We start from the raw sequence: 24,180 nt of genomic DNA, 5'->3' as shown, positions 1-24,180 counted from the left end.
ACAGAAACCTTTATTTTAATAATCTAATGTCAAATATAATCAGTACCTTTTGCACGTAAAAATAAAAAATAAATGGGCAGGTAAAGATAAAAAAATACAAAATGAAATCATAATTTTTAAGATGAATCCTTACGAAGGTTTAGAATTTTTAACAACTTTTTTAATTCAATATTTCTTAAAAGTTAAAACAGATAACAAAATATATCTTAGTGCACCTACATACATTCAAGAAAATATAAGAAAACTTAATACGTACGTAACTTAACATTAAAAAGTAACACTACAATTAATCAACAAAAACTATTGCATAAATATATCTGAAGACGATAGCTTTATATCATGTCCATGCGAGGTATCGCTGCGTTGTTTTTGAACAATTTGCTGAAGATCATGCTCCTGTACGATAGAAAATATTTTACTTTTCGCTACATTCAGATGGTAAGGAGAAAACGTTCTTAAAGTCGCGCCAATGCTGAGTAAAAATGCGTCAACTGGATCTGATGAATCGAAATCAGCTGGTCCTGACGTGTCCGCGAATACTGGAGAAGATTCTTGTTCTTGCATATCGATAACTTCGCGTTTTTTCTTCCGCCTTCTCTCTGTTTTTTCCAGCTTTGGTTTTATCGGTTCATCTGAATCTTCGCAGCTATCACGACCTTCACAAGTATCATTCATGTGGTCACTGCCTCTGTCCGAGTCCTCTTCGCTTATATGTACAATGTCTCGGTAGAAAGGCCTCAAGAATGACATCTCTTTCTCATATTTGTATTGCTTCCGTCGACTGCCTTTATTGTTTGTTAACTGCCGTAGGATTCGACGGTACACGTCTCTTATATTTATCCATCTGTCTTTGCAATCCGAAGCTGAAAATAAAAGTTTATTAGACTTGAATAAAATTAATTTTTTGGGAAATTTTAAAACTCATAATTTTTTAAATTCAGTAGGTACTATAATTAATAATTATGTACGGATGTACTTCAATATAAATAATATAATTAATAAAGGCACGCATAATAATAAAAAACTATTTACAAATTATTAAGTCTTATCGCAAATCGAGTAGTAAATGAGATCGAGTAACTATAGTAGGAACTCGATTACATACACACAGATAAAAATCGTCAATTATAAAACATACCTGGCCGCTTCAGCTCGTCACCGATCTTTTGCCAAGCAACTTCCCTCGAATTAAAGTCCATATATTTGACATGGTTGTTATCGTACAGCACGGGGTTTTCTCTGACGAGTTTTATTAATTTCTTGTCAAATTTTTCGGGCGGCGGGAACATGGCGACGCGGCAACGTCGCACGGTCGTGCGCGTCGTACTCGATGTCGTGGTCGTGAATCGTATTATCGTAACGAGCAAATGAATATAGAATCGGGTTGCCAGACTTGGCTTAAAATTTCCCACATCGCATTTGATATTAGAATATTATTTTTAACTACAAATTGGCTGACTTATGTTGAGATATTTTATGATTTGAACAAGTACTTTTGTAAATTCTTTATGTCTTACTAGATAATAGTTATTATAATTATAATTTTAACTATTATTTAAAAAAAAATTCATGCGTATCATTTTATAGGATTTGGAATACATAGGTAATACTTCGGCAGATAAATTTTTAAAGACCTATTAATACGTATGTTCAGAATAATTTTAACGATTGTTATATAGTGAAACAAATAGAAAATAATGGTCAATATTGAAATAGAAATAGTAGGCCATATAGACTTATTTTAATATTTTTTTTTTTCGTAAAATATAATAGTTGATTAAAGAAATCTAGTAAGTAATTATTGTTTAAGTAAGTGTACATATTTAAAAAGTCAGTTTCTTCGAAAATTACTTACCTCTAAAATTAGGAACAGTAAAAGCAATAAACTGGCAACATTGTGTTATTTTGACATTGGATGACTGTTCGTTCTGAAATCCGCCCATACTTTTGTGTGTTTTTTTTTTTAATTAAATTCAATCTTAATTCATACCTACAACTACAAACAATGTGCTTAGTACATATTATTTAGAAGAGTTTGATGAATATTTTTATAAACAGATCTAGCAGCGTCTTACCTTTATTTTGTAGCATAATATCAAACTGATCTACTTCTCGTAGGTCGTAGAATTCCTAGCAAGGACAATAATATTATATTTCGTAAAAAGTAAATACCTAATTTTATACTTATTTTAAGAGCTCCTGGTTCTTGGTACTATTTCGTCCAAAGTGGGTAGGTACGGTAGGTACCTACCTACTCCCAGTCATTATCCATCCCGTCATTTCAGCTATAATATTATATTTTTTCACAGGTAGAAATAGTGGTGATGATATTATTATAATAATATTACTTATGCATTTGCAAATGGCAAATTGTATAATAATGTCATTTGCAAACGTCTTACGTTGTCCGTTTCTCGACTGCATTAGAATTATGCCGAGAATTCGGATTCAGAAAATTTTAATCCACATAGGAAATATAAAAAAAAACAGTCGCAAAAGTCAAGCAACTAATATATTTTGTTTATTTGCTATTAAAATGGAAAAAAAATGTTTTTTTTTTTAAATATAAGTAACTAGTTAAAACAGCTTTATTACGAATAACATCACAGAATCATCGTCTTAAACATAATATTTACATAAGATCAGATAAACAATTGACGCATCTTTTTGCGTATTTTTTTACTCCTTTAGTCTATGTATATATACCATAGGTAACCTGATTAAACCAGTAAGTATTCATTAAAATCGAGTCGATGGCAAGATTGAGTAACAACTTAAAATTACCAGGATTTAAAATAGTCACAGTTATTTCCTGTGATATAGGCAATTTGTGTGAATTTTCTATGGCCTAACAATTAACATACCCTGCGTTTATCACTAATCTATTAATTAACATTTACAAAATAAATACAAACAACAATCATAATTTTCTCTGTGACAAATAAAAATCAGTCGAACAGAAATTCTTTTACCTGTGAAGAAATCGATCAGTGAAAAAATATAAAGTGTACAATATCTAATAACGTCACATAAAAGTGAAATCTTGTGCTTTAAATCACAGACAAAAACACATACACAAAAGTGCTCTCCAAATTCTATCTATTATCCGTGCTAGTGTTTGGCTGGCTGTCCTTTTCCATGATTTGCTGGAGCTCATAATCCTGAACAATTTGGAATATCTTGCTCTTAGCCTGATTCAAGTAACACGGAGTTAATTTTCTAAGAGTTGAACCTATAGTGATGAGAAACACGTCTAGAGGATCAGACGGGTTTAAATCCTGAAATTCGAAGGTATCATCTCGTTTACTTCGGAACACTGGCTTCATTTCAGTTTCCCGTCCAAAAACTTCTGTCCCAAAAACTTCTACGGGTATTTCTGCCTCGCTAGCTTCTTCCAAATAGTCCGCGTAGTCGTTGGAGCTCATTTCTCGGAAGTAGGGCAGCATGAAGGATAGTTCTTCCTCATATTTGTAGTTGTAACTCTTTTGGTGCGGGTTGCGGAGCCGGTCCCGGAGCTTTCGACGCATCATGTCACGAATGTTGATCCACCGTGATTTGCATATGCTGGCTGGAAAAGGATAGATAATGCGTTAAATAGGTTTGAAAAGAAAAAAAAAATTTTTTTTTTTCTTTTTTAAATACTTAGGTTTAAGTAAAAAATCTTTGAATACGAACTTCGAATGCGTAATATTATTGTGCTATAAGAAATATTTTAAAGAAGAATGCTGTCTAAAGCTGATATTATAAAGATAATATTACTATTTGATTGTTTGTTCAATCACAGGAACTCACAGGAATTGGTGGTTCAAATTAAAACATTTCTTCTTAGTAACTAAGTAGGTAGTTAGGATTATATAAAATTACATTACGACTTACGACCAATATTAGGAAACAATTAATGTTACATAATAACTAAGTATATCAGCAGAGATAATATTAATTACATCAAAACTATTGAAGTATAAACTATAAACACATAAAGTAAAAACCCATTAATCATTCTTAATTACAATAATTTATGTCATTGGGGTCAAAATTCAATGTTGCTTTAAAAATAAATAGATTTTTATTATTATTTATGTTTATCGTGTTCAACGTTATTCAAGGTAAACAGGTAAATTGCACGTAAAATATCTACATTAGGTACATATATTTTTGAGAACACTGTTAACGGGTGAACGAATTTGGATGCAATTTGAGTTTAGGTATAGACCAGTGACTACGGTTAAACTAAACAGAAGAATATAACTTTTATAAATAACGCAGGTTAAAAAGTCTTAAACGATTTATTACATTCATTAATAAAGTGTTGGGTATTTTGTTAACATTAAATAATTTTTGTAATACTAAAAAATATTTATGTAGGACATGGAGATACTATTACTACGTATAGAGAAGACACCGCCTACATCTCTAATGTTCCGCTCAACTGAGGTCGGCCACACTGCACTCAATCGCTTTAGCGCGATGGTCACGTTCATGTCGTTTGCAAATAAGCAAAAAAAAATTAAAACTCTTCAAATATCGAGAGTGTTACGATATTCCACTAATAATTCAAGTAATACGGCAAAGTGCAAAGGAATAACTTTTCATCGGTAATTAACTAGATAATTATTTTAAAAACATGGTTCGAGCAAAATTTTTAGCGGGCGTCATTTTGCGTCATTTGATTGAAAATTTAAGAAAAGCATTGGATATGAAATAACAAATATGTGTACATAGTAGGTAATAATATTAGAGGACATAAGTAATATGTTTTTATAGTGGAAAAAAAATATTTTACACATTGACAATAATGAAGTGTTGATATTAATCGATAAGAATCATGAAAGATGAAACCTACATACCAATTTTTTTATTACATTGAATCGTTTTACATTTATTGGTTGAAAACTTTTTATTTTATAAGTAACTAAGTTTATTTAAATATTTTTTTTTTAATATTAATTCTATTTTTTGTTACATTGATTGTTTTTAATTGATAAATAAAGTAAGGAAGGGCGGGGCTATTTTGTCGGCGGGGCAATCTTGTCAGAAGACTTTGTAGCCTACAGTTTAATAAATTTCTAGTAACGAAATCTTTCGGCAGGTATAAAATTTAATTAGCTACGCGATAAGCTAACATATGTCGCTATAGGATGCATGGTTTTGGAATTACAGCTATTCTTCTACAGTCGTCATTTTGAATGGACACAACATAGACGACGCTCCGCAAATTTTATTTCGTTTTACGTGTAAAAAGTGATTGTTGTGAAAACTGCCCAAGGTAATGTAAGTAATAACTTTGAATGTTGGAGATTCTTTCTAAACTATTTATTTTATCCTACGCTTTAAATTAAAAGTGTTATTAAGTCCGATGTCATAACCACAAAAAATATTTTGGCGGGGCTATGTTGTCAATTTTTAAGACGAAATAGCCCCGTCGATTTTGTATGAATTTGCATAAAGCTAGTGACGTGCTACGATTGGCTTTCTTATCGACATAAGCATAAATATTGAAGCAACTGACATTGTAGTAGGGATAGAAATTTGATCTCAATAGTTATTAATACGATTCCTTTTCTTTTTGTTTGTTGCAATTGTAATTTTGTATGGTGTATTGTAATTTTATTAACTAAGAGTCATCTTGTTTTGTTTTGTAGTAAGTTTATGTGTGTTTTGAATACTTATGTTGATACAATTTTATCATTTTGTTCCTTAATAAAGTTTACTACTTACTTAAATGTGTTTTTTTAATACCTGGGTCAAAAAAATTGGAATCAAATTGAATTATATTTGGAAGTTTAGAATGTATTGCTTCTTTCGTAAGAAAAATTGTTCTACCTTATGGGGCCCTAACGCTATGTGGCACCCTCAACACTTATAAATTAATTACTTGATGAAAACATAATTTATCCAAAATCTATTTTGGGTGAATTGAAGTGGTATTACACTTATATTAAGTATACCATATTAGTAATAAATATTTCACTGTAATAATGAATAGAAAATTTGCGAAAAACGGCCACTTTTAGCAATTTGCTATCTGTAACTACAGTGAAATATTTATTAATAAATAATAATATGGTATGCTTAAAATAAGTGTAAGTAACTACACTTCGGTTCACCCAAAATAGATTTTGGATAAATTATGTTTACATCGAGTTATAATAAATTTTTAAGTGAAGTGAGCGCCAAATAGCGTCAAGAAGCCACTTAACTTTTCTTATTCAAATTGCTTCCACACAAAAAGTTATCGATATTTCAAAAAAGTTATATCGATATTGTGTGCGCGTCACTATCTTGTATGGACGCTAGACGGAATAGCCCCTCCAAAAATTTAGAATGATTTTTCTCGAAAATGAACCTTATGTCTGCGTAACTAAATACAAATTCAAATAGGCAGCGTCATCAGTATTGTATATTTCTGGGTAAAATGGAAATTGCTCCACAGATGTCGTTCTATTAAACTCTTGACGAAATAACCCCGCGCGGGGCTATTTTGCCCAAAGTCAACTCCTATTAGAATATAGCTATTTTCTTAGCTACTGCAATCGTTTTTCACGTTCTAAATATGATGAATAGAATAAGAAATAACGGCTTGCTTTGATGTAATTGACAAATTTTCCGTAGCTATTATTTAAGAAAAAATACAGACGTGTTCTTTTTTGAGTGTTATTTTTCGGACGGAATAGCCCCGCCCTTCCTTACCTAACGGTGAGTCTGTGACTCGCCGCGCACCGCCTCGGCCGCACATGTCGCACAGATTTTGTTGGTGGTGTCTTCTCTATACGTAGTAATAAGAGCTAGGTAGGTAACTTTAAAACCTACACTCTTATTACTCTCATTTTAATTTATTTACTTAGGTAACTACCTAGGTAGAATATACTATTTTCTTCTTTAAATACCTACAATCGTAATTTCACCACAATATACCTACTAGTTGCGAATTACGACTCATTATAATATTAGGGCGACCTATCTATTTTTAAACTTAAATGAAACCACAGACTAATAATAATATACCTACTACGTATACAAATGAAACATACAATAAAACTACCACTAATACCTACCTAGTTACCAGTAAAATAAAGAAAAGAAAAATAAAAAAGTAAGCAGAAGTTTTACGAATGAACGAATATTTAATACCTAATTATTTTTATATCAAAACATCTATAAATAGTTTCGTAATAAATGATAAGTTGATTAATAATTACCTGGCCTATTTAGCGCGTCGCCAATTTTTTGCCAAACAACTTCTCTATTGTCAAAGTCTAGGTATTTCTTATGCTTCGTGTTGTATATTATTGGATTATCCTTTACTAGTTGCAGCAATTTTAAATCCAATGTTTTATTAAACGGTAGAGGCATCGTGACCCGGCGGGCGGTCGTGATGTATAGCACTGACGCGACGACTCCGACATGGGAAAGTGACACAGACCGGCAACGCCGCACGCAAACAATAAGTTTTAATTAGCATTCATTTGGATTTATTCATTAGTTACCTCTATAATCACGTCCTATCGTTCACTTATCATTTATCTTTCAGTGTATTTCATTGTTTTTGGTGTTAAATTACATAACGAAACTTGGCGGGAACGAATTCGTCGGAACGGCAACGCTGCGCGACCCGTCACGCGTCCGATACGGAACCGACCACACCTAAAGATTGTAGCCAATGAAGCTATGCGATTTTGGAACTTATGCGCTTCACAATATAGGTTTTACTGCGAAAACTATAAAATATATAGATGTCAATAATATAATCAAATTCATATCAAAGATTCATATTTACGTGATGATAACGAACCTACTACTTACAATGAATTTAACTGATTTTAAGTTATTATAATGTCCTTAAATTATAACTAGCTTACCGCCCGCGGCTTCGTCTATAACCTAATAAGTAAATTATATTATACTAAAACCTAAGACTAAAACCTTCCTCTTGAATCACTATCTATTAAAAAAAAACGGAACAAAATCCGTTGCGTAGTTTTAAAGATTTAAGCATTCAAAGGGACAGAGAAAGCGACTTTGTTTTAAATACTAGGTAGTGAAAATGGTAGTGAAAATGAGCAGAATCGCAACATAATATTATTATGTTAAGACGGTTCCGCTTTTCCCCTATATGTAGTACAGACAAATTGTATACATTTCAGTTAGTAGATTTGTAATGTACTTACCATCATGTTTTTTTTTCATATAAATGATCTGAATAAAATAGGTAGATAGTTAACATATTTCAAAAATTTTATTTACAATCATTTTAGTCGCAATGCAAATGTAATGAAAACTGAATTAATTATTGTCTGTTCCAAAAACAAACGCATTTTCTATGAAACTTTTCAACATCATCTTCAACAAATCTTAACAAAGTACAATTATGTTTCAATTAATATCACATTACAACCAGAGGAACACTAATATTTACTTAAAAAATAAACAAATACAACTTTTTGTGCGAATAAAATTTTGTCAAAATTTCAAATCCACAGGAAAGTGTCAATAGTTTACTTTTTCTTTCTAGTCCAATTTTATTAAACAATATTATGTACACTTTCATTGCTTCCTAGCGCCTTGGTACCATGAACCGATTTTAAATCTTTCCTATGTCAAGTACAATCACTAAAAAATTTAGCCTAATGATATTAAAACTAATTGTTTTATTTCAGTTTTCCATTATGATTTCAGTAGACGCATCTTTAGATTCCTCCTCCTGCTGTTGAACAATTTGAAGCAAATCATGTTCCTGTACAATTGAAAATATCTTCGTCTTTGCAATATTTAAATGATAAGGAGAGAATGTCTTTAAAGTAGCACCAATGCTTAGTAAGAATGTATCGATAGGATCGGATGTGTCAAATTCGGATGTATCATTGAAAGATACTGATTCAAATTCATGTACATCGTCAAACTCTCTTTTCCTTATTTTCTTCATTTTAGGTTTTTTCTTCAAAGGTTCCTCAGAGTATTCACTATCAGCTGCGAAATCACACTCAAAGTTCACCTCGTCATCGCATGTTTCACCAACAACATTGACATCTTTAAAGTACGGCCTCATAAACGACATTGAACTTTCGTATTTATATTTTTTATGTTGACCACGTTTTTGGGACAGACGTAGTAGCCGTCTGTATGCATCACGGATGTGCACCCATCTGGTTTTGCAATCTGCCGCTGAAGAACGGAAAAATAATTTGTTAAAATATTATTATGAAAGGAGATAACAATTAAATTAACAATAATATGATTCCAGGGCGATCATCTACTTCACTTATCAGCCAATTCTAATCATTAAAATTAAAGCAGACTATAATTTATTACATTCCAGTACAGATTATTCCACAGAATTATTGAAAAGTGCTAACAGGACAAAACCAGCGATATCGTAAAGATATAATTTGACATACCGGGTCTTTTTAATTCATCGCCTATTTTCTGCCATACGACTGTCCGAGCGTTAAAGTCCATGTAATTGGGGCAATTATAATCATAAAGCACTGGATTTTCCTTAACCAGTTGCATTAATTTTAAATCGAATTTCTCTCTGTTCAGCATGACTTAGTTTGCCGGTAGCTATCGGACGACAGTCGCGTATCGTGAACGTTTATCGGTTCGTATGTCAAATTGACAGCTAGTGTTGCTAGTCATATCAAAATGATTAGGTAATCTAAAATGTTGGAGATATGTTTATTGGACTTCTTGTAGTTAGAAATTTTAATTCCATAATAATAATTATATAATTCCATTAATAGTATTTTAAAGAGCATAAATAACTAAAAAGAATGAAAAATAATAGACCAAACTTAGAAGCCTTATTTATGCTTCTTAAGTATTGGTTGAAAAATTAAAAGGCTTTAATTCTTAGTATCTTCAAAGAAAAGCTAAATAATTAAAAAAAAATCACCGTATATTATAGACATTAACCTTTAGAGTTTAGAGGCTAAGACTGACATCTTATGATGATTAAAATTATTAATTATGTACATGAAGTATTTTATTTATTCCATTTTTCGTTCTAATATTTATTTAATAATATGTTTTAAATATTAATAATTGAGATATATGTCGTGGTCATATCGTAGATTTGCTTACCTATTTCATGATATGAGTGGCCATTTCACGAAATGGTCGCATATCGTGAAATGGCCCATTTAGTTTGGCCACATCATGATGTGGTTTGGGCAGATCAATGACAAGAAATCGTTTCACGATATGGCCAATTAACGCACGGTTTTTTCATGAAATGATCAAAATTATTTGATCATATCGTAAAATAGTTACATTAATCGTTGGTAGAGGCGCTGCAAGCTCTGTGTTTATGTGATAAGATGGCGCGGGCGGCCGCTGGCGAAAATTAAATTATTCGCAGTTAAAAACTTCATAATTCGTTTAATAACAATATTATGAAGAAAGTCATAGCAAAGAATTTACGACGAAGAGGTACGAGTACTATGGAAAATTTGGATATCTTATATGTATTTAAGAAAAAATGCGACTTAAATAAAATAATAATTTAAGAAACTACTACTATATTATTATAATTGTTTGTTTTTTAAAAAGCGATCCGCTTCTGGCACTCGCCGGCCGCTGCCGTGGCACGCTCGCTTTGCTCGCTCGGCTCGTGCGTTGTTTATCAAAGTCTAACCTAACCCAACCTAACTGTTTTCTATTGCAAAAACGATTCGCTTCTGGCATTCGCCGGCCGCTGCCGCGGCACTAACTTAAATGACATTAAACAAGTTTTTAGAATATAGTTATTCTGAAATTTCTTAATATTTTATGGACTCTTTATATTTTATACGATCTGGCCAAATGTGGATGACCAAATCGTGAAACGTTGACGATTTAACGATCTGATCAAACTATGTTGGCCATTTCACGATATGCGACCATTTTGTGAAATGGCCACTCATATCATGAAATGATCAAATCTAAGATATAACCACGACATATAGATGTCGTGGTCATATCGTAGATTTGCTTACCTATTTCATGAAATGACCAATTTAGTTTGGCCAGATCGTCGATCTGGCCAAAAACGATCTGGTCAAACGTGGATGGCCATTTCATGACCATTTTTGTTTCTTTTTTAAAAAGCGATTCGTTTTTGGCGCATTGTTTATTAAAGTCTAACCTAACCTAACCTAACTGTTTTCTATTGAAAAAAACCATTCGCTTCTGGTATTCGCCGGCGCTACCGCGGCACTAACTTAAATGACAATAAACAAGTTCTCAAAATATTCTGATATTTTTTAATGTTTTATGGACTATCTAAGATATTTTATACGATCTGGCCAAATGTCGATGACCAAATCGTGAAACGTTGACGATTTAACGATCTGATCAAACTATGTTGGCCATTTCATGAAATGAGCAAATCTACGATTTGGCCACGACATGACATAGATATAGTCCAGATAAAGGCGTAGGGTACATTGAAAATATTTAGATAGCAATATTTTGTTAAACGTCAAATTATCTTTTCATGGATTGGCCAAAATCATGTCAAAACATGATTCAAGCTAATGTCATGTCGTGGGTCTGTGTCGTGGGTCAACTGCAATGACAACATTGGTCAACTGTCAGTATCTGTGGCAACTGGCACTTGTGACTTGTGTTTCTGCATCTGCATTCGCCATTCACCAATCGCAATCGCCATTCGCCACTGCGTGAAATTGTACGCAAATCTCTTCCAACTTCCAAGTTCCACTCGACCATCACTCGACTGATCGACTCTCAAGTCTCAGTCGACGAGCTTAGTGTTTTTTGGTTGTGTACAAAATTTATTTATTTTCGTTTTGTTTTTCAAGAATTGTTGGTATTTCGAACTCTTTGGTTGTGTTGTGTTACTTGTGTTTTTAGTGTCGTGTGGCATTGTGGTGGTTGTTAGGTACTTTAATCTAATGTAATTATTATCAACATCCAAGATGCCTGTGTTCCATACCAAGATAATCGAAAGTATTTTAGAGCCGGTCGCTCAACAGGTGAGTCAATGAATTTTATTTTTAGTCTTTATCTAGATGTATTAATTGGACTAGGTTGAAAGGTTTATTGCAATGCTCTATTTTAAAAAGTTTTAAAAAGTTCGCATTGTTCATCGGTCTTGAGTTTCTGGAAAATAACTGCTATAAATCGTTTGAAAAACTTTCAATAGTGCTAGAGTTTGTTTATATACCTACCTAGGTAGGAGATAATGATCTTTTTATATTTATGACGACATATCAGTTGTATTATGTCATCGATATTAACGCGAGAATCACGGAGATATCACTATATTCGGCATCGACGCGAACTTGTAGGCAGTAAAAGTTACCTCGCACGATATTCCTATTATGTGTCTAAATATAAAGTTGATTCCAATGCTGTTTTATTTGTAATAAATCATTAGGGATTTTATATATAATATTAAAATAACGAAAACTATTTATTATTTAATTAAAATGTTAATTTCACTGGTAGAAATGATAAATTCACAAAAAGTTATGATGCTTTCTTTTTCCTACCTTAAGGAAATAAAATAATTCTATATATAAAATGTTTTAAATAGGAAAATCATTTAATAGTTTTGTTTATAACATAGCTTAATGACAAATCCAATAAGAATTTAATCAATGTTCATAGAAGAATGATTCATACCTATTCACTGTGTCCGCAACAGTCATGGTAATAAAACCCAAAATTAATGTGTTTGAAATATTTAACAGTAGTTATCTACAATTAAGTAATAAGTTGAAATTGTTTAGGTATTGATTACTAGCGGCCCGCCCCAGCTTCGCCCGTGGTACACATTTATGTTTTCTTTCCATAAGAACCATCCTTGTACTTCAAGGAATATTATAAAAAACATAATTATCTAAATCGGTCCACCCATTCACATGTGATGCCGTGACCAAGGAAAACGGGTTTCATTTTCTATTATTGATTATGGAAACTAAGAATATAATTAGCTCAGTAAGCTCTTGTAATAAGAATTTCTTAGTAAATATTTTCAAAATTTATAAAAAGCGCACACTACAGCTGACAATATTGATTATTCATACACTATTAAACATTAATTAATTTTACGATAAAATTCCAACTAAATTGTATGCATATAGCGCGGCTAGTTTACTATTTTCTATCCTAACATGGATACTATTATTGTTTTCTAGTGTTTGATTTTACGCAAGTATAGATAATACATTAATAAATTACGGAATGTCGGAATTACGCTTTTTAACGGATTTTAAACGCGATTTATTCATGATATTTTCCCGACGTTTCGAACACTTAACAGTGAGCGTGGTCACAGAGTCTTTTTTTTTATTGGTAATAGGGAAGTGCTTGACCACAATCTCGCCTGATGTTAAACTGAGATGCGGTCTAAGATGGAACGTGCTTCCCTAGAAAGTACCTGTTCATTCTACGCTTGAGTCAGTCTCAATATAATGAATAAATCGCGTTTAAAATCCGTTAAAAAGTCTTTAATTTCTAAATGGATAATATTATTTATACAACACTTAATACTAATCAACTGATGTTAGGCAGAATACAAAGGCTAGGCAAGACAGGAAAAGGTTACTTATGTTTAATCCCTAGTGTATTTAAGTATGAGTTCTATCTATATAATCAAAATGAATTGCCTTATGTGTTGCGAAGCCAAAGCTTGTGAATGGCTCGACCAATTCAGCATTTTTTTTTTTGTTAAGGCACGAGAAAGGTTCTTATGGGGCTGACAAGACCCAATTTAACAGTGATTGCGCTCTTGTTTACTCCCATACAATTGGACATGATCTTTGCAATTGTTTTCTATCGAGCCGATTTTGTCCAATTATCTATCGAGTCCGTCCATGGTCTTCGAAATATGATGAATATTAACATATATTTTTTTGATGGGCTAGAATAAATATCTTTTCTTAAAAAGCTGCTCAAATAACTTCAATTTGGTCTTGTCAGCCCCTTAAGGAAATAAAACAGATGGGCAATTAAGCAGAACCTCTGCAGGGGCAGCTTGTTACTAATATCATTGTCGAGGAAAGCTGAATATATCATTACGTTAAAACTAACAGGAGAAATCACGCGAGTCAAACCGCGGGGCGAAGCTAGTGTGGATATATTATATACCTACTCCTAACATTTCTCATATAATGGTCTATCGCCAATAAACAATAATCTGCTTATGCATACAGGAAGCTGTCTGGACTTAAATGAAGTCATCTTGAGTACGGGTTAATGATCCGTTGCAATGAATAGCTTTATGTTATTTCAATAACACTTATTTAATGTGTTTATTTTGTATACATAGCTGTTGTTAAAATTTGTACCTTATAAAGAGATAATGCTTTCTCTTTGGGATGATTTATAATTTATATTACCTTTACTATTAAGCTATTGCATAGCTTCTATCGCGGGCCTTGAGCGCGGGGACCGAATCGAGAAATTACGTAACGAAAAAACCTCACGCTCCCTACTCCGACGGGCTCGGAGGCGTGCACAGACATATTATATGTATGTCTGTGGAGGCGTGGCTTGAAGGCATGCTATGCTTTACCGAGGCAGTCCCCGAGTGCCACACGACTTTTTTAATATTTATTCTGTTATGTGATTACCGTCAAACAATGCAAGAAAATTTTATTCATGATTCCATGTTGCTAGCATAGGAAAACAGCCTATAAAAAAATGTTTTGTTTATTCTTTAAAAAACGCAAGATAAAATTAACACTAAAGTTTGGAGATGAATTGAAATAAAACTAATCTGCTCAAAATTACCTAATAAAAATTGCAGAATGAAATATTATTTTTTGTAGCTAAATTGTAAAACATTCAGTCAGATTTAATTTGTATAATTAAACAAAGAAACTTTAAATGTAAACAAGTAAGTACACTTAAGTTTTACGGAAAACTTCTCAAACGTTCGAAAACTCCTTTCACTATCAAGAAAGTTAAGAATATCATAGTTACACATTATCTTTTGTTCCTCGATTATTGAGTACAATAGCACTTAATATATAAAATTAAGCCACATTAACAGCATCATTATGATGCCGAGTTTTTAGGTCGCTCTGCCTGCACTACGTCGCATTATGACGTTCCTCTTTACGTACATATTTTATTTGAAGACTTGCGGAATTTTTAACCATTTCACTGAAGACCGTGACTTGTGTTTTGATTTGTGTTTCTTTGATGGTGAGTTTATAGACATGAAAATGTATTTTTATACTCTTTTTTTTTATAAAGGTAGATATAACGTTAACTATGTATACCTATCATTACGTTCATACTGCTGAAGGGATATTTGAATTATTAAATACATAAAATCTTAGAAAAGTGTATCACAATGCTCTTATGAGCTTATCGCCACAGATAACACAATACTGTCTGTCGCGTATTTTTCAGTATCAAAATTCATACAAATCTGTTCAGCGGTGCCGGCGTAAGACCATACAAAGGCACTTTCGCAGAGGTAGTAAACATTAGTTAATTACCTAGTAACTATGAATATTAAATCTGTAACAGCGCTATCTTAAGTGTCGGGATGATTGGAATTTGTTAAATTTCGGTTCAGTAAATTTGGCTCTTAAGATGTAACAACATAAAATCTAGGTAACTAACTACTTACGACATAAAACCCTGCTGATTTATCATACACTACAAATTCAGTATAGACTCACTCAGAATAAAGAAGCGGGCATAGCAAATTATATTTTCACATACACAAAAAAAGCTTTTTATTTAGGGCGTGTTGACATCCGGTCTTGTGAAATATTGGCGTATTCGCCCTTCGCGTGACGGATGTGGGCAGCAAAGGTTATATAATGTTCTAATGTAATGGAGGAGTTTGTTTGTTTGAACAGGAAAATATAAGGAACTGAAATGGGTTTGTGGAGATGGTTCAGGAAATGTTTAGTAACTATAGGGCTACAGTACTCACGTGTAATATGGAGAGTAGGGTTGTCAATATCGCACAATAAATAGTAACAAAAATATTTAAAAATCTCACTTCCTTACTCTTTCCCGTCACAATGGAGCGATTTTTGATATGATTTTTCTGTCTGGAAATAGTTAGAAGGTTAGATGGTTAGAGAGTGATATATAAACAGATGCTATAGTGAACAACTTAACTAATTAATTATTTTACATTAATCGTAAAATAAGATATAACTATGCGGATACCCGCAATTTCTGATTTTACGCAGCTAATGTAACAAGAGTCAAGACTAGCCAATTGCAAATAAAACTAGTTCAATTGTATCACATCGCGGATTTTCTGCTCATTAGGCGCTTATATTCAATAGGTGTAAAAACTTTCTGCAGTCAAGCAAGAAGCGTGTCAAATAACCATAGTATCAACCGCAAGACCGCAGTATCGTAATAAAAATAAAAGGCTAAAATAAGGAGAGACACGTGTAAAACAATGTTCTTGAACCGTGGTAGTTAGAAATAGAGTAATAATAATTATAGTTTGCAATTTACATTTTTCTAAAATTATGATACCATGCCCTTTTCTTTAGAACAGCGCTATATCACGTATTATTTTTTATTAACAGGACGCGTAGAATCAGATAAAATTTGTGAAGCTTTACACAGTGGAAGACGGACGGACGGTAGTGTAAAGAAAATATGATAAAGTGCCTTAATATCAAAGCATCAGGCTTCCAATGTGCCGAATGTCCGTAAAGTACTATAAATCATTAACGAACAGTTAGAAATTTTATAGAGCTTTTTTATTGGAGAATAAAAAACATCTATAACGAACCCAACCCAGAGAACCCAGAGCTTTCAAGGAACTTGATAATGCCGAATTTCTACGACCTAGAAAGTACTGGACTACCTTAACAACAAAATCTTCAGATGGTTGCCTCCATGTGGTAACATTTTGTTGTGCAGTCAAGCATATTGTTAGCTGCCATAAAGATCTCACACTTCCCCATGAACATTACGAAATAATCCGAGTTTAAAACTGAACGCGAGGCAGCAGCAAAACAAGCAACGCGTCCGCTGAGTCATGTGGTAAAATTAGCTTTTGGTATTGCATCACCTGGTTACGGCCACATTTCATAATCGCTAAAACAGTGTGTTAAAATTTGTTTTAAACCAAGGTTAACGATGCTGGACGTGTTTGTTGTAGACCGGCCGTGGCGCCTGCGCATGGAAAAAGTGCATGTTTATAGGTCGTAAGCTATTTGCGGAGTGTGGTTCGTAGAAATCCGTTCAGCAGTTTTGGATTGATAGGGGTATAATTGAAACGTTGTTATGTTTTGTTGGTATTAATAGAGTTAAACAAAGAAATAAGGAAAGCGCCAAAAACCTGTGTTCGCTTGTTTATTGTCATTGTGTTGTTGTAAGAATTACGACAATACGATAGAGATATTTTATGGGTAACCTTAATTAATATTCCTAAATAGAATAAGCCCAAGTGAAACCTTGCACCATTCACTACTTGCCTGTGAAAGCTTCTTTAAAATCAGTCCATTTGCTTTTAGAAGCTGAAACAATCACTTATATTTATATTCAAGTACCATACGCATACGGCAAACATTATTTTAAGCGTATAAGATTATCTTGTTGACATGCCAAAACAGAATTTTGTATGTCACTATATATGCTAGACTCTAGCAGTTAGAGGTATTAATTGGAACTAACTATTGATAGAATCTCGGCCAATATTCTAGCTACTATTTTCCAATATAAGTTAATTGTTTACTGTTCCTTATTCTTCGTCTAGAGCTTAAAATGATAATAAAGTTTCCAAAACTCTGTTATGGTTTAATTTCACCAACATTTTCTATAGAAAATGCTACTGTCAAGAGATAACAAGCATACACAGTTATCGGGGCTTATTTCAAAAAAATATCATATTATGTTATCGTATGCTTTGTACACGTGTCACCTGCACCGGTCACAACAAATAAAGCCTACACTGTATACACTATACGTTATACAACCTTGTGCTCCGTCGCCGCGCGACCTTGGCCCATAATGCATGCCGCTATGCCTATAAGAGTACCTTACAATATTTCAATAAGATTTAATGATTGGATATCGAAATGTCGGTAATCTGTGAATTAAAGAAGATTATTCGAATGCGTGGTAACTTTTGATCGCTTTCTTGTTCTTGAAGAAGCGATGTACAATGAATACTATCGATCCTAATTCGTCTATCTATAGATTTTGGGTTGATATCTACTATTGAAACAGGTCGAAGACTGTGAAACCTTTTCGGAATGCAATAGAAATAGAAATAGAAATCGTTTTATAAACAGAAAAAAAAAGATAGTAATGGAGGCAAAAAGGACTCCCCGTCAGCAAAGCAGCAACCATTATTTAGAATGCAGATCAATTAATATTCTAAAGAATACAATAGGTTCTCATATTGTTAGATTTTGTTGTAGGTTTTAGCATATTTTTGGCGAAAATTGACTCAATGCCTGTGGGGAGTTTAGAAAATCGCACAAGGGATTGCGTGAAATGGGCAGCTTTCACTTCATGTTCGTGATTTGTGAAACCATGCTGTGAAAATGAATTGGAAGTTATGGATTAAGTTTGAAAGTTTTGCTTTTGTTAGCCTCTTTGGCGTAATCATAAACGATGGAGACTACTTTCTTGAAAAGCAGAGGCATAAAATAAAATAGGCTGATATAATCTAACCACACTGTGACTGTGTCAATGGAGTTAATTTTGTCCGTTTTTGTATGTGTTAACTAATTTATTACGTCATGTTTTAAACGTGCCATTGATAGACCTCCGAAGATGTGGGCGAGCGTCGATTCGACCATATGGTGAAAAAATAATGGCCGTTTGTTGATCGAATTTCATATGCTTCTTTATGAAAAAAAAGTGATGGCACGAAGTTCTGAATTTTCGTATTAGCCCTTGATTATTTAGTTTATTATTTTAAAAGCTATTGAGACCATGTCTTTGTTTTGAATTGTATAAAAAATGGTCAAATCGAGTAATCACATACTGCTGATATTCGTTCAAACAAACATTATTAAATTTTCTTGGAAGCCTTCTAATGACCATTACTTGCGTTCTATTGTACCTGAGCTGCGTAGCGACGAAACATATCAAAAAAATATCAGCATTAAAATACCAAAAATAATAATGTTTTTATCTTGGGAACTTTTAAAAAGATGTCCAGGAAGACGAGTCATAGCATATTACTTACGTCAGTTTATTTTTTCGTAAAAAAATAAGGACTCTTCAACCGTCTGTCCCGTGTGTGTCTGTCTACACATACCCTCTAGCAGCCCGATCGATACGTTGTAGGGCGCACTTGTACGTTGTTTGTCTAATATAAACACTGTCTGGCAGAAATAGCTATTGGATAAGATCGCCCTATTGAGTACATATCTCTAGGTACGAGTAGGTATATTATACTTTTATTGAAAACTAGCTTCCGCCCGCGACTCCGTCCGCGCGGAAAAATTAAGATTTACTTTTTTCTACGTATTTTTCCGGGATAAAAAGTATCCTATTTTATGCCTAGGATAATAAGGTATAATAATACAAAGTTTCATCGAAATCGAATCGTTAGTTTTCACGTGATGCCTGAACATACAGACAGACAGACAAAAATTTTTTTAATCACATATTTGGGTTTGGTATCGATCCAGTAACACCCCCTGCTATTTATTTTTTCAATATTTTCAATGTACAGAATTGACCCTTCTACAGATTTATTATATGTATAGATACATATAATAAATCTGTAGAAGGGTATAGATACATATAATAAATCTGTAGAAGGGTCAATTCTGTACATTGAAAATATTGAAAAAATAACTAGCAGGGGGTGTTACTGGATCGATACCAAGCCCAAATATGTGATTAAAAAATTTTTTGTCTGTCTGTCTGTCTGTCTGTATGTTCAGGCATCACGTGAAAACTTCGATTTCGATGAAACTTGGTATAATTATACCTTATTATCCTGGGCGTAAAATAGGATACTTTTTATCCCGGAAAAATACGTAGAAAAAAAATTAATCTTAATTTTTCTTAATTTTTCCGCGCGGACGGAGTCGCGGGCGGAAGCAAGTTGAAAATAACTATAGAACTTTAATTGTATTTTACTACATTTCTTTAATTTATTAATTTTTAAATGTTTAATTTTTAATTTTTAAATGTGTATTCTATAGAAAAGTGAGAATTTTTTCGCTGCCCCCATATTATGAATAGTTAGTAACGAGATATTTTGGATTAAATAGATAATTCGTAATGAAGTGCCGTTTATCATGTAGGTAGGCCGTAACGTAATCATAAAAACCCATTAATTAATTGCGAAGGTAATGACTACATTAAATATGTACATTGTACTGTATGAATAGAGCTTTGCCTAGACATGTTAAGTAGCTTTACGCCCGCGGCTTCGCTTGCGTGCACTTTACACGACGATTAACTATCATCTTTCTCTTGTCTTTGGTGTCTCCTAGGATCCATCTATATTTATACAGATGTATAGATATTATGTAATGAAATATTGTTTTGTTATGAAAGTTCATGGGAATTTGTTTAGTGTTTGAGCTCTAAAAAGGGAAAAATAAATCAGTGATATGATTACAAAATTTTTATTAAAAATATTTCACTTTTCGCAGACGAGCGTGATGTTTATATTCATGATAAAATGTTATGTAAACAAAAGTTTATTCTTGATATTATGAATCAAATACTGTAACTAGTTACCTATAAATATAAATAATGAATAGGTAGGTATTTATATTAGAAATTCACATTTGTTTAAATGCTGATTGTATCAAAAATGTTATTTTTTATACTGCATAACCGCACAAATCTAAATGTACTAATATTATAAAGCTGAAGAGTTTGTTTGTTTGAACGCGCTAATCTAAGGAACTACTGATTTGAAAAATTATTTCGGTGTTAGATAGCTCATTTATCGAGGAAGGCTATAGGCTATATATCATCACACTAAGATCAACAGGAGCGGAGTAATGCGAGTGAATCCACGGGGAACAGCTAGTTAAACATATGTATTTTATCCCATGCGGGAACCAATGAAAATCGTAATGTGAAATTAACTGGTCCATCAATTATGATGATTGTAATTGAAATTTCACGATACGTCATGAATGCATAGTTTCGATAATAAATAAGAATTAAGAACGAATAATTGCACCAAGAATTGCACTTTACATGAACCCTTAAATAAAATTCAGTCCGCTTTATACTTATGAATAGTTAGTCTCAACTCTCAACCATACTTGTTAGGATAATTTCTGTAGTAAGCTCTTTACGAGAACTGTTACATAATGATGTACTTACCTTTTTTTTAAGTGAGGAAATCTTCCAAAGATACCCACGGCCCCCGGGGAAGGAGCCGTGGGTTATGTCGGATTCTTACCGACTAAAACCCCACTGTGTTCCGTCGAGCCGATTGATGGGGCCGCGGGTATTGGTTGGAATTCTTAATGATGTACCTAGTCTTTTTCATTTGATAAACTCGATTTTACAAAAATATCATAAAAATCTTGATGTTAAAAGTTTGAAATCACGCTACATCGCTTTGGAAAGAAGAATCCGGAAGAAGATTCTTCCCACTAGCTATCTAATAATGAAATTGCGCTCTAATCCATCAAAAAGTGCTCAATTGTCTCATAGACTCGTTGAAATAACAAGTTCCTTGCAAAGTAAACATCCTCTAAATTGCGGGGGCGTGATTACTATTCTCAATGTCTTTCAATTGTATCAGTTGAGGAAGGTCGGTGGGTATTATGTCTGTCCACAGTGCATATATAACATTTGATATTGTCATATTTTATTTGACTTAGGAGAGTAGGTACTTACAAAAAAAAGTGAGTTGAAATTATTGTCAGGATGTTTTTTTTATCTACACGTATTTTCTACTTTTTCCTTGTAATAAATATTTTGTGAAAACAAGTAAGTATAGGTTTTGTATAATATGTACATAATAAAATGTATGTATTACTTTCACTCTTACATATTATATAATTATCGTTTGTAAGTTTGTTTTTAAGACTCCAGAAATCTCGAACTGCATGAATTTAGCCTCGTACCTAGATAGATTCTAAGAAAAACATCTAGGTATTACTGATCCAAATATTCTATAACTAACTACATACCATTGCATTACGCATCCAGGAGAAGTATATTACAAAAAGATCTAAGAACAAATATTGCAGTGTCTAGTAAATAGTTATTCATTATTGCATTGATGTCACAAGTACATGACCTACCATATACAGAGCAAAGCGTAAAACGTGACTCGAATCACTCTCGATTTCATTCCATTCAATATAATATGTACGTGACTTTTTGATCATATCTCAATGATCTTTGTATAAATTTACTTATCTTTCAGGTCGATCAAGGTTTCATTTTAATATCTCTAGTTGATACTCCCGATTTTGCGTGGTAAAGCGAAAAATGCCCGATTGCTTATTCAACCTAGAGTCTTGTTTTTGGTTCTTAGTTATTACTAGCTGTGCCCCGCGGATTTACTTGCAATGCTCCGTTCCTATTGGTCTCAGCGTGATGATATAATGTAGCCTCTCGGAAAATGAGTTATCTAACGCTGAAATAATTTTTGAAGTCAAACACGTAGTTCCTGAATTAGCGCGTTCAAGAAAGCAAACAAACAAACTCTTCAGCTTTATAATATTAGTATAGATATGTTTTGTATAGCAAAACGCAGCTATTTCAAAATATATACAGCTTTGAACTTATTTCTCACTAGTGGTCCGCCCCGGCTTCGCCCGTGGTACGTATTTCGCAATAAAAGGTAGCCTATGTCTACCTATGCCTGTCTAGCCTATGTCTGTCTCCATACCAAATATCATGCAAATTGGTTCAGTAGTTTAGGCGTGATTGAGTAACAGACAGACAGACAGACAGAGTTACTTTCGCATATTAGTATGGATAATTTTCTTAACATTTAATTTAGCATCAAATCCCAAGTTACTCCCCATAAAATCAACCACTAAAACCAATACATTCAGACTCGATAACAAAACGTTGCCAAAATAAAAGGCAAATACGTGTAAAAGTCAAACTAAAGGGCAAGTTAAGGGCGGGGGTGCTTGTCTGCGGTACACCCCTGTGACGTCATCGCGATTCACCTCTGGGAACGTGACTCAAGTGACAGTAATTAGGGGATTTTATCTATATAGTTGGATTAAAAAGTAGGGTTTTCTCAAGTGTTTATAGTCTAAATACACTCTATAAACAAATTTAAAAGTTTTTTGAAAAATATGAACCGATTTTAATGGAACTTTTACACACAATAGGTCAAAACAGAATTGCGTATGGTTCTTACGATTTCGTGTTTGTAAAATTTCATAAATATGTATAACTAATCTATATTATTTCGATTGCACTATACACTTATACAGTTTGTTCAATAATAAGTGTGTACTGGGAACCTATTCAGGTACACTAAACTGATCTGTAAAAAATATTTCTCTAATAAACAATTCCACCAAAATTGTAAAAACTACATACATAAAATCTACTCGAATAAACTTTCAAAAAGGCTCATAATAATTAGCCATATTTATTGTTTAACAAGCGACATTGTTTGACAATGCTGTTTCAATAATTCAACTAATTAATGCTGCCACTCGACTCCCACGCATGCTAAACCATTGAGATCATTTCATCGTCGATACGTGTCGATACTTAGGTAAAGAAAAGGTTGTCACTTGAGTGTTTAACATATAAAAAAGCTGTTTTACTAGACCACATTATGTATCTTCTTAATAGCACACGATAAAACACCAAAAGGAGCAAGCCCACGCTTGACACCTATGTATGCGCGGGCGCCGTGACCAAATATGGAACCGGCCATATATGGCACGGGCCATAAATGGTTACTCTACGTGATTTAGTCCATTCATTGCCGCTAGCTGTCGCGTAGGTTAGTATGGTAGTGGGGTTGGTAGGTGGTGTGGCATTTACGATGAGGTTTTGTCGTAGCTGTAGGTGGTGTTTGCGTTTTTGTATGCTATACTATTACGTAATGTTAATTCGACAATCGGCCTGTTACCGCAGTAACTAGTATCTAATCTGTGCTGTTACGCTAATATGCGTTACAGCTAAAGTTTGGATGAATTTTGGTATGAAAGAAGAGCCAGGGTAAAACGGTTAGGATGCTTTTATTCGAAATAACTACTCGTAAATTCCTCCAAGTTAGTAATGTTCTAAAATTCTTAATGGAAATGTATGTTTTGCTTCGAA

At 33.1% G+C, this 24,180-nt stretch overlaps 4 protein-coding genes across 5 annotated transcripts in view; 1 reads left to right on the top strand and 3 right to left on the bottom strand.

Moving 5' to 3' along the window:
* Positions 1 to 1,352, bottom strand: LOC123703587. The gene is made up of 2 exons (XM_045651674.1): positions 1,139 to 1,352; positions 1 to 863 (listed from the first exon to the last, which is right to left on the bottom strand). The coding sequence occupies exons 1-2, from the start codon at positions 1,287 to 1,289 to the stop codon at positions 301 to 303; spliced, it is 714 nt and encodes a 237-aa protein (XP_045507630.1). The 5' UTR covers positions 1,290 to 1,352; the 3' UTR covers positions 1 to 300.
* A 1,210-nt stretch (positions 1,353 to 2,562) lies between these two features.
* On the bottom strand, positions 2,563 to 7,746 carry LOC123703592 (transcription factor Adf-1-like). Of its 2 annotated transcripts, none has more exons than XM_045651678.1 (2): positions 7,200 to 7,746; positions 2,563 to 3,568 (listed from the first exon to the last, which is right to left on the bottom strand). In XM_045651678.1, exons 1-2 carry the CDS (start codon positions 7,351 to 7,353, stop codon positions 3,096 to 3,098), a joined length of 627 nt encoding a protein of 208 aa, XP_045507634.1. In that variant the 5' UTR covers positions 7,354 to 7,746; the 3' UTR covers positions 2,563 to 3,095. The 2 variants fall into 2 exon arrangements, with proteins under 2 accessions (XP_045507634.1, XP_045507636.1); XM_045651680.1 differs by lacking the exon at positions 7,200 to 7,746 and adding an exon at positions 6,691 to 6,810.
* A 468-nt stretch (positions 7,747 to 8,214) lies between these two features.
* On the bottom strand, positions 8,215 to 9,604 carry LOC123703590. Its single transcript, XM_045651676.1, has 2 exons — positions 9,396 to 9,604; positions 8,215 to 9,162 (listed from the first exon to the last, which is right to left on the bottom strand). The coding sequence occupies exons 1-2, from the start codon at positions 9,541 to 9,543 to the stop codon at positions 8,654 to 8,656; spliced, it is 657 nt and encodes a 218-aa protein (XP_045507632.1). The 5' UTR covers positions 9,544 to 9,604; the 3' UTR covers positions 8,215 to 8,653.
* Positions 9,605 to 11,723: 2,119 nt separating this feature from the next.
* The window catches only part of LOC123703596 (vinculin), a 33,260-nt gene continuing 20,803 nt past the window's right edge, over positions 11,724 to 24,180 (top strand). Inside the window, exon 1 of the mRNA XM_045651684.1 lies at positions 11,724 to 11,972. Within this exon, the coding sequence (XP_045507640.1) occupies positions 11,916 to 11,972 (57 nt within the window). The 5' untranslated portion in view covers positions 11,724 to 11,915. The remainder of the gene's footprint in view (positions 11,973 to 24,180) is intronic.

This window comes from Colias croceus, chromosome 26 (assembly GCF_905220415.1).
Source record: "Colias croceus chromosome 26, ilColCroc2.1".
In the NCBI taxonomy this organism is placed as follows: domain Eukaryota; kingdom Metazoa; phylum Arthropoda; class Insecta; order Lepidoptera; family Pieridae; genus Colias; species Colias croceus.
Note: the sequence above shows the minus strand (reverse complement) of the source record. Positions and strands in the feature narration are given on the sequence as shown.